Source organism: Amblyomma americanum, chromosome 5, assembly GCF_052857255.1.
Source record: "Amblyomma americanum isolate KBUSLIRL-KWMA chromosome 5, ASM5285725v1, whole genome shotgun sequence".
NCBI classification, from domain to species: Eukaryota; Metazoa; Arthropoda; class Arachnida; order Ixodida; family Ixodidae; genus Amblyomma; species Amblyomma americanum.
In genome coordinates, this window is record NC_135501.1 from 184596534 (window position 1) to 184607952 (window position 11419).

Consider the following 11419-nt stretch of genomic DNA (forward strand, 5'->3'; position numbering starts at 1 on the left):
AGAAGCAAAAGCAATCGTCACCAGTTCATCATTCTTTGTCTGTTGCAACACTGCTCCCAAGCCAATGGATGAGGCATCCGTAGTGACAATAATGTCACCCGCAGGATCAAATAGCTGTAAACATCTTGTGGCCAGGGAACATTTCAGTTGCTCGAAACAAGCTTGTCTTGCAGGGTTCCATGTGAATGTGGCATTCTTACGTAGCAACTCTCGAAGAGGCTCGACAACCACCGCATAGTCAGGTATAAATTTGGCGTAGTAGCCTACCATGCCCAAGAATGAGCGCAGAGTACCGACATTTGTTGGGGCTGGCACAGCCTTGATGGCGTCAATGTTACTTTGTAAAGGGCGTATTCCCTTGTGACTGATCCTGTGACCAAGGAAGTCGACTTCTTGCACATTAAAAATGCATTTGTCATTCAACTTCAATCCAGCCTTTGCAATCAAGTGCAAAACTTGTTTCAAATTCTTGAAGTGCTCTTCACGTGTGCTTGCGTACACAATGACATCATCTATGTAGCACAAAGTGTTTTTTCAGTTCTGCAAAATAGTGGCCATCATTTTCTGAAACGCAGACGGTGCTGATGCAAGACCGAAACAGACGCGCTTGAATCTGTACAGTCCACTATCGGTTATGAAGGTAGTCAGTTCCCTGCTTTCAGGGCTTAGCAGAACTTGGTGATATGCAGCTGCTAAATCAATCTTTGAAAAGTAATTTGCGCCATGAAGTTTGTGCAATATTTCTTCCGTGTGCGGCAGTGGAAATTTGTCAACGACAATCGCTTTGTTTGGTTCGCGCAGATCGACACAAATTCTTATCTTGCCGTTTTTCTTTGCTACTACTACGATTGGAGACACCCATTCAGACGTGTCAATCTTTTTTATGACATCTTCTTGCTCAAGGCGCTGCAGCTCTTCGCGTACTCGGTCTCGCATTGAAAATGGCAAACGCCGCAACTTAGCAACAACAGGCGTGATTCCTTCTCTTATCTTGACCTTATGGACAAAATTTGTTGCAAGCCCTAACTTGCCATCAAACAAGTGCGGAAACTGGCAAAACAGTTCACGGTCAAGGCCTTCTGGCGCTTGCGTAATATGGGTGCATTGCAATGACGTACCGTTGATTTGCAGACGCAGCGTTTCGACAGCGTCGATGCCGAGAATGTCAGTACCGTCCTTGACGACGTAGAAGAGAATGTCGGCCTGCCGATCCTGGAAGATGACTGGCGCCGTGAAACACCCCTCGATGGTTATTCTGCGGCGAGAGAAATCGTAGAGTGACGCTGATGTTGGCTGCAAAGGGAAGCGTTTCAACCTTGAATACGTGGCGTTCGACAGAATGGAGACAGCAGAACCCGTGTCTGCGAGGAAACGTATAGGAACATCTTGTACGAAGACTTCTGTGTGTATCCCTCCTTTGCACTGCCGGTCGAGAAGCAACACGTTGAGATCGCCGGATGCACTGCAGGTGTCGACTTCTCGGACAGCAAGGGCCCTTTCGTCAGGCATGCCGCTTCTACAGACACGCTGAAAATGTCCTCGTTTGCCACATTTGCTGCAAGTTTTACCCCGCGCCTTGCATGTCTTGGAATCTGCAAGATGCCCTGAAGACCCGCAACGGAAACAGGACTTCGGCTGCTGCGAACGCGGTAACTGCGTTTCTGAGCGGCATGGCATCCGATGTTTTTCGACCTTTTGAACGCTCGCAGCCGATGACTGCAGCTCAAGTGAGTATTTCGTGGCTTCTTCGATACTGTTTGCAATAGCCAGTGCGCGTTCAAGAGTGAGCGAAGTGCCTTCAAGCAGTAAGCGTTCCCGAAGAACAGGGTTGCACGTTTTCGCTACAAGTTGGTCACGAATAAAATCGTCAGCCTGCTTACCGAAGTCGCAACTTAATGCCAGCTCACGCAACGCCGTGACGAACGCTGTTGCAGTCTCCCCGGGCAGTTGGGTGCGTTGTCCGAACCGATGCCGCTCCACGACGACGTTCGTTTTAGAAGTGAAGTAAGCGTCCAACATAGCCACCGCTGCATCGTACTCGTCGCTCGTACCGCTTCCTTCCTTTCCTTCTGTAGGCGGCGTCGACGATTTCTCCTCCGGCAACGCGTAGTACAAGCGTTGGCCTTCCACACCCAAACAGTGTAGCAGCAAAGCTTTACGGCGCGCAGGTGGGTGAGCGTCGCTCCCGGACGCCAGGAGATAGTTCTTGAAAAGGCGGTGCCACTGCGTCCAAGGAATGGCGGGCTTCCCGGGCGTCGGCAGGAACTCGGGCGGTTGATGCAGGCTCATTGCTTCCGCGTTCGGTTACTTCACCACTCGTCGCCAACTGTTGTATCCCGTACCGTTGGGGAACTGCCCGGTCCGACTGCCCGGAGCAGCCGGAGCACCACCACGTCAAGCACCCGCCACGTACATACTTCGACCAACTCCCTTTTATTCCAGTTCAATGATGAATATATATACAGATGTGCGAGTCAGCTGACCAGATAGGGCGCATGCCTAGCGCCACCTAGTTTATACAAACATAACTACAGAATACAATACCACAGTTTCCTCAAACCACTGTTCCAGCGCTGGAATCAGCGCATGAGCAGATCACGAGGTATTTTTTTTTAATATGGCGGGGGCTATCTCTGCAATCCAGAAAAAATGGTTGAATTTTGGCTCTGCTGAGCGTAGTTATGCGTGCGAAAGGCTTTGTTCGGCTCATAAAGACGAACGCATCTTTTGCGTTGTTTGGCATCGTTTATTAATTTTTTCATTCTTGACAGTTTAATCTTACACATGCGGCATCGCGTGCGCAATGTATGAAAGTATGTTCTGCATAAAACGCAGGTGCACTTTGATGCGCTCAACGAAAGGCTGGTTGTGTTCCATGCGACGCCCGAAGTGGAGCTCCGGCGGATGTGTGTTCCTTCGCCGTCGCCGCGTGGCGGAGAGGATGAAAGGAGGCATCGCAGGTGCACGGCCTACTCTATTCGTGATGTCACACACCTTCACCGAGGGTAGCGGGATAGCGTCTGCCGGCATCGCATGCGCACGGCATGAAATTGGGTTCTTAATGGGAGCAGTACTCCGGAAACGCAGTTTCCGTTGCGAAATTTTTAGTGGGTAAAGAACAAATGAGGAATTCTACTGAAAAACAACGTCCTGTTTTTATAGCAAGCACAGCCTACTTTAACACATGTCAGCTGTGCGCATGATGAAGAGGCGAACAGTTTTTTTTTGCATTTTATACGAAAAAAATGGAGTTTCCGGTGGCTATACTTGCAATATGCATGGCAAGCAGCGACATTTTGCATAGACTTATCTCGATTGCCGAACGCCACAATACGGTAAGGATGCACTGCTTTTCGTGTTTTGCATGTTAACTCTTCTTTCAATGTATATTAAATAATGCAGGACAGCACCTTAAACCAGTTAGTCGAAGGTGTATGCAAAGGTATATTTCTAATCCAGCCAAACACTATGCGGCAATGTGCGGGACGCACACGGGTCTGAGCAAGAGAATAAAGGGACAAGAAGGCGTCATAAGTCACATGCGGCTTATTGTGCTCACAGAACCGCCATATAAATATGACTGCTTCTCTTTTCTACTGACTCAAGTTTTTTTTTTCTTTTGAGGTAGCCAAACTGAACGACAACCTCCGGATACACAACTATACGGTCAAATTAAAGGAAAAAAAATATCGTTTTGCATTTTGCAGGCGAAATCATTCCCATCCCCACCCGTATTCAAACTAAAACTGGTCGGCAAAATTGAGATGGTGACGTCGGTGTCTCTGGCTTCAGTGGGAAAGCAGCATGGCAGCATCGTCAGCGCCATCAGCATGCTTTCCCCGTCTGCTCTGTTTTCTTTCTTCGGCAGCAGCTTTAAACAGTGACGTCTGTTATCGTCCGCTGATACAGAAAACGGCCGTGTCAAGCTTGCAAAAGGCGTGGTGATCTACGGCGCCTTTCTTTGAATCCGCAGGCGCTTCAAGCCTATTCGGTATGGTTGTAGGCTGATAACTGAGCATAACAGAAGTGGTTCTACGCTGGCCGCTGCTAGGAGCACGACTGATTGACATGGCTGGCTGAGTGCATCCTCATATTTTTAGGAAATATCAGAATGTAAGCTCAACAGTTCATCGCGGGAGCGTGTTTGTGGAAAAGTAATCGACTTTGATTCCTTGAGAAGGCGAACATGCAAAGAAATTTCGCATTCCCCCTTCGTCAAACACACTCGCACGTTTTATTAGTTTAAACGAAAACACTTGGCTTCACTGCAACAGTTACAAAACCTTTTAAAGCGCTATCCAACCCGTAGCTACACGCATGAGTAGGTCACGCTTAGAATTCTACCCCGTTTATCCTATCAGGCTGAATGGTGGCACAAGTGGCGGCAAAGCGCCGCTTGATGGACTTCGTGCTGGTGGGTTCCGCTTTATAAGCGCCATTTTTCATATAAACCCACAAATAAATTCACTGAGGCGAAAAGAGGCGATAACCACGGCCGCTCAGTGCGATTGGAGCGCCGCATTCACTTCCCCGAAAATTGCAGCCAAGGAAGTGAGCGTCAGGTGGCGAAGATTGGGCTGCTGCCACGTCATGAGGATGGCTTGTATCTCGCAGCACAAGAAGCAAATGGCCAGATGTAATGTCTTCCGCATATCCATGAAGTTTTGCTTCCCAATAGATCTACCATGTCAGTATTTCTTCAAAGAACTATCTTGAAACAGTCCTGTCATTTAAAATAGACTGTCTGACATGATTTGTGCTGACAGGTCCAGTGGGGGTTGGCACTGGGCCAGTAGCGGCCATTGTGCAACTTCACGGTTGAACTTCTGCAGAAGTGAGCCACCTTAGTCCGAATAGTTTCTTTCTCAAGTTCAGGTTCGCAGTGTTTTTGAATTAAGGTCCAGTTGCTGAAGAACAGGAGTCGCTCAAAATCCCTTTCTTGCATAGATGGTGCAGGATGATGTGTAAAACGTATAATCGATGCTTTATAAGAACTCGGCATAGTGATCTCTGAGTCGTGGCGGACGTCGCAATGGCACGAATGCTGACCACCGGCTTGAATGCCACGTTTAAAAGGGCACTGTTCACGACAGAGCCCTACTGTCTTTCCTTCACTGCCACGTAACAGGGAAAGCTACGCCAGTAGGCAGCTGCCTGAAATTTCGGTGCTAGCTTCTTCGCGTGTTTCGCTTGCCAAGGGCTTCCGTTGGCCAAATAACCCAAATTCAATACATTGAGCAGGAGTTTAGAGATAGATTTTTTCTTCGTTTGAAAAAATTGTTTACATTGTGCTCTCCGTGGCTACGAACTTCAATTCGCAATAGACGCTAAGCTTTGGCACAAAAAGGTAATATTTTAGTTTATAGGCTGATCAGAATTATTTTGAAAGCCACTATATCTCGCTGCTGGCTGTTTATTCATGAGAAGTCTAGCTGCATCAACCGCGTAACTTCTTGTTTTCTTATTGGCAGTGTAGGTCGCCTTTCTTTTTTATTTATGTAGTAATAAAAACCACAGTATACACTAATTATTTTTTGTTGTTACCTATGAGATACGTGGTCAGAAATTTTGTTAGCCTATTCTTCATTGCAATAGCGCCAAATGTCTATAACGTGCCACCACAGACGACCATATCAGTAATTCTCGAGCGCATGACTTGCACTGGCATTAGCGCGCGGAGCTCTGACCGCTGGGTGAAATAACATGCTTAGTTTGTGGCAGCATACGCTCCATCACCATGGTCTGCAGTCAGATCGTGAAGCATGAACCTTCCGGGGCTCCTAGCCACATGGTCGAGCATTCATTTTAAGGTATCTGGCGGGGGCACTTTTTTTAGCCGCTCCTTATACAACACCCCTCCAACGGACGCTAACATAAAAATCTTAACATAGGAATGGAGATAACTCGGTTAATTGCAAGAAATGAAATTCACGTATATTATCCACGCAGATGGCATTACGCTATAATAATGTGGGATCAACCCCCAAATTTAGTTCAATTCTTACTTTGAGAGGAGTCATTTTTCTCGGCAAGTCGAATAAGTCGTTCCCATTTGTTACAATGTTTGTTGCCCATAGTAGAGAACTATAGATAATGTGGGAAATAAACAGAGCATGGCATATATTTGTAGTTTGGCACTCACGAGGATCAAGGAGCGGCAGCGTGAAACTACACCTGTGAGATCATACAGCCTTATGTAGATATAGACTATATGAGCGTTTGATTTAAGGTGAGAGAAAATGTGTACACCGAGAATCTTAAGTTCTTTAACAGTTTGTAGGCGTTGGTCTTACATTATGTACATATGCCGCACACGAGCTACTTCATTCTTAGGATGAAAGGTAATAGCTTTGGATTAAATTACATTTACCTCGATCTGATTTAGTCTCACGCATGCTAAAGCTTAGTAAGGAAGTCATTGCAGTTTAGTACCTTGTGGCAGACATTATTTTGAGAAATAATTGGGGTGATATGGTTTGCACTGATGAATTCAATTTAGGTGTCAATACTGAAAATAACATTAATATAAGTGTTCAACAGTAGAGGACTCTAAATAATTTGTCCTGGTGCGCCACTTCTCACTGGTAAAATATATGACATCTAAACATACACTCTCTCCCTTTCTTTCAGTATTTTGTAGGTGTGCACAGTGAATTTTGTATCAAAATTCGAAATATTTTAGCGACAGTTTGGGACGACTATGACTAGCTTCTAGAAATTGCCTTCATTTCTGTAATAAATAAGGTATCAGATTCAAATGAACTTAATGTAAGCGATTCGTCGGTTTCTTCAAGTAGCCGCCGTTAATTGAGTATTGCAACTGAAATGAACTTGGAGGTGAACAAAATGATAACATCAGGCACCAACTCTTTACCCTTCTGAGCTCAACAGCATAACGAGTGTTTTCGTTTTGGCACAACTCACACCTTGGGCTGCATAAGAGGGCTTTCGTAAAGCTACCGACCTCCTCATTCGATGACACTCTACGAGCCGCCTGCGGTAGAGCAGGCTGTGTCACGTGCGGCGCCAGAGCTGAAACTTGCGGGGCGATGGAGCACTCGCTTACACTCTCAAGGTTAGGGTACACAAAGCACGAATGCACTTGAATGTCGAAGAGGCGACCGGCGCCGGCGTAACTGAGTTGGTAGATGAGGTTGCGTGACATGCAGAGGTCGTGGCCCGAACCTCCTACATGACGTGACGTGCTTTTCTTGCTTTTATTGATGATTCGCTTTTTTGTAAAGGTTGGTATGTTTAACACGTCAGCAGAACTGACATTTGTGGTTCTCACAGATGATACTCAACTTTGCAGGGCAGCAAGAGTGCAAAATGGACCTGCAGGCCTATAGAAATGTGGACGGAGTGTGGGTGAACAAGATATTCCACGAGGACATCTTGCGAAGCGCGATTTCCTACAAACCGCATCCAGGGGATATATTCGTCGCATCCTACCCCAAGTGTGGAACAACGTGGACGCAGTTCCTTGTACTGAGTATCCTAAACAGGGGCGAAACTCCCAAAACGCCCGTCGACTTCATGTTGGCTTCTCCGTTCCTGGAACTTATGGGGGCAGAGGCAGCAGAGAAGATGGTGAGGCCGGGGCCCATCAAGACGCATCTACCTTTTCACAAGGTGCCTTTCTCCAGTGAGGCTAAATACATCTATGCTACAAGAAATCCGTATGACGTGTGCGTTTCCTTCTACTATCACGTCGTAGGTTTCACACCGAAGAGTGTAGAGGACGCTTCCTTTGGACGGTTTCACGAACTTTTCATCTCGGGGAGGGTGAATTTCGGCGACTACTTCGACCACCTGTTGTCCTGGTACGAGCACCGAGATTTGCCGAACATTTTGTGCTTTACATTCGAAGATATGAAGAAGGATACCACCTCCTGGACGCTAAAAGTAGCTGACTTTCTTGGCGAACAGTACGGAATTGAACTTCGGAAGGATCCTGCATTACTGCACAAAGTTGTAAGCGCCTCCAGCAAGGAGAACGTGAATCAAGTATTCAGTGGGGAAAGGGCCTTTCTAAAAAATTTGTTGAGCCTCCCACCCGAAAAAGCCATTAAATCCTTGGAAGTGCAGCGCATGTTTGTGGCTGAAATGCCGGAGATGCACGAACACAAACAATTTGTCCGAAAAGGCGTGGTTGGTGATTGGAAGACTCATTTCACGCCCGTCCAGATCGATAAGACTAAAGCCTGGATCAATGAAAAGACCCGAGGATCGGACGTTATGCAGCTGTGGAAGAATGCTGATTTGCCTTAACACAACCAACTAATGAAACGCGAAAAGGAAGAGATAAAAATGCCTTCAGCAGGTTTCGTTTGGAAATATGTTGAACGACTTGAGAGCTAGAATATAGTTTAGCGTTGCTACTGTTTTCTTTTACGAGTCCACTAATACGTGTTAGTGCTGAAAGCAGATATCGGCACGATATCCGAAATGTGCAAAAACAACAACACAGGAAATTTCTTCACTCCTTTTTGTGGGAAAACAGAACGCCTCTTCAGGTGTGGCACCGAAGAATTCGCCAGCATTTGCAGCACTATTCTGTAGAATGAGCAAAAATGCACTTTGTAGAGAACTTAGTCTCGTGTTTCTTTCGGTCTAAATAAAAGATTTGGCGACTGTAGCCCTTTAAAAAACACGTGTCTGTTAGAGTAAAGTAGAGTTACTTTAGAGTAAAGCGCAGGCATTCCTTTATTTTGATGCAGGGAGTGTTCCTTAATACTGAGCGAGAAAGAAGGCAATATAATAAAGATAACGAAGCAACTTCGGAATTTAGCGCTTGCTAATGAATACGGATACGGAATCAATACATATTTGCACTAAGCGAAATCTTCTTTTTGCCCGAATAAAACAGGAATGCATGTTAGGACATGAAGCTTGCTCAGTATTTAAAACATTGCAAAGCCGGTATGGTACATGGGTTACCACAGTCTTTCGCACACTCAGAACACAGTGAAAAAGCTATTCTATGAAATGTTTTATAAAGACGTATGTGCAAACGTTCAGGGACATCAACTGGACTCGTGTAACATTGCTGTTAGCACAATTTCCATAAGCACAACATATGCAATGGTTTCTGCTCTGTCATGTTATGGTTTAGCATGACAGAAGGTGTACTTACGCACTTGTCTACAGCGTCTTCCGATATCTGAAACGTTGCTAACAGATGAGGAAATAAAGCTAATAAAGAAACGAAGAAAGGTAGGGATGTGGCGAAGCTTCAAGTAATGAGTTGCTTTAAATATGTATGCGCATGTATTGGGATAACGGAACCCCCTTTTCTGAAAAAAAAAAACAGTTGTCGGAGCGCGCTTGTCATATGCACCCCGTTTGTCCCATCCAAATCCTAGTGTATCGCGTCATTTCCACATAAAATGAACAACCAACTGGCCTCCATTGCTGCCTTGTTGGTTCACGTGTTCAGCTTTCCCGGGTTTTAGATTTGTTTGGTCCGTGACTATGAACTTTTCTTTGGCAATGAACACTAAACTGTGGTTAAAAAGCTAACGTTGGGTGTGCGTAGTTACGCCAAACGCGAATTAATAGCGCTAGCCTTTCCGTTTTTGCTTCGGTTCTGGTGTGCAGATTTTCTGCTCCCGGGTGGATGTTGTTCGGATAGCGATAGTAGGTTAATGACCATATATACGGAATTGGTCATGCTCAACTTTGCATTCATAGATCCTTGGGAGTCCTTGTACTACTTCTGGCGTAAAGGTGCAGCGCTTAGGCGATACGCCTCTGCCCTGATATGGCACGTGCTGCCATCGGTGGAACTTCTGAGACCCAGCTTGCTATTCACCAGCAAACTGCCGCGGTGAAATCAACTGCCACCGGCCACGGTGGGTTGGTTGCCCACAGCCAGGAGGGCGGGTGGCAGGTTGACCACAGCCTGTCGGGCAGGCGGGAAACCTGCCAGAAAAGCGGCCTCTGACAAACAAGCACACAATGGCTAAATGAACGAATGCCCACTATAAGTGCTAACGCGTTGAAAACCACCTCGCGCCTTGCACTTTATTCCTGAAAAGTGTTTCTACTTAAATCACCTTACAAAGAGAAATTTTACTCAGTGAAACGCCATGTACGCTTTCGGCGTAACTTCTTGTTCCCTTAATGGTAATATGGTTCTCGTTTGTTGTTTTTTATACGTCTTTATTTCTGCATAAAATAGGCCTAGCCTTGCGGCAGAAATGAGGGGCTTCATGGGGGTGGAGGTGGTGGAGGGGGAGGAGGGCCGGGCTCCACTTCTTCGAAGTGGGGTGGTCCTGTGGTCGGCTCTGCGAAGAAACGGCCAGGCCCGTCTTGTTCCTTGAAGTATAGGAGAAAAGCCCGCCAGAGCCGGAGTGCGTCCGATGATCCGATGTGTAATGGTGGATCGACCCATTCCTGCAAGGTGCCAGGTCGGTGCCCGCCCAGGGACTGAAGTGCTCGCTCCCGCACCACGTCAAAAGCAGGGAAGCGCCACAAAAGGTGTTCGGTCGTGTCTCTGGTCGGGCATGCCGGGCATTGAGGGGTCGGGTATGAGTGCGGGTTGATGAGGTTGAGCTTTGCTTGCGACAGAAGCTGGCTTCACCAGCTTCTGTCGTTTCTTGTTTATTTCTGTGATTATATAAATAACCACACTATAGACTAACGTTTCTTGCCCGTTTCTTATCAGATATTTGATCGTAAATGTTGTCCTTATCGCAAATTTTAGAGTACAAGAAATGGACTGGCATTAGCACCCAGGTGCGCTGTCCACTGGGTGCAATGGCATGCTCGTGTTGCAGCAGGGTGCCCTATATCACCACACTCGGCGAAGACACCACGCAGCATAGACTTTCCTGGGCGCTTATATCAGTCAAGGGCACACTTCTGAGCAGTCGTGTTATGTTTGAGGACGTGGGTACTGTTTTTTTGCTGCCCCCTGGCGTAAAACCTCAAAAAGAGACGTTGACATAGGAAGGTCGTAAAAGTGGTTATCAGCTGCAGTAAATGCCGCAGAAACTGCAAAGGGTCTTGTTGTAAGTGTAGCCCTAGTGAATTTTTTTTATGTTACGTTTACTTGCCCACAAGTGCTTGTTTGACTGCAACCCATGCCAAGACAGGGGCGTTAACCACGCCTAGTTACTAAGATAAGAGTTTTTTGTTCCGGTCCTAGTATTTTTTTCTTGCTCTTGTAAAGAAAAAAAAACGCTGGATAAAGGATTTTATTCGGTTTTAAAAAAGGAGGCGCCCTAAACTTAATAAATGTTGATGACGAAGACTAGAAGTTGATATCAAAAGCTGTGGGCGTGTTCATCCTATCTTCTACCTCGTTGAAAGAAGCAAGACAACTGATGGAATAATTCTCCATCACTATATTTTACGTCTTCAAAGCAATGTTGAAAAAAAAAGAAATGAACAGGAAGATAGCTGATGTCGAAAG

At 46.2% G+C, this 11419-nt stretch overlaps 1 protein-coding gene across 2 annotated transcripts; it reads left to right on the forward strand.

Annotated features, from left to right (window-relative positions):
- The first annotated feature begins 2840 nt into the window (after nucleotides 1-2840).
- LOC144135416 (sulfotransferase ssu-1-like) lies at nucleotides 2841-8636 on the forward strand. 2 transcript variants are annotated; one of them, XM_077668079.1, is made up of 2 exons: nucleotides 2841-2960; nucleotides 7313-8636. In XM_077668079.1, exons 1-2 carry the CDS (start codon nucleotides 2846-2848, stop codon nucleotides 8269-8271), a joined length of 1074 nt encoding a protein of 357 aa, XP_077524205.1. In that variant the 5' UTR covers nucleotides 2841-2845; the 3' UTR covers nucleotides 8272-8636. The 2 variants fall into 2 exon arrangements, with proteins under 2 accessions (XP_077524205.1, XP_077524206.1); XM_077668080.1 differs by lacking the exon at nucleotides 2841-2960 and adding an exon at nucleotides 3276-3335.
- The last annotated feature ends 2783 nt before the right edge of the window (nucleotides 8637-11419 follow it).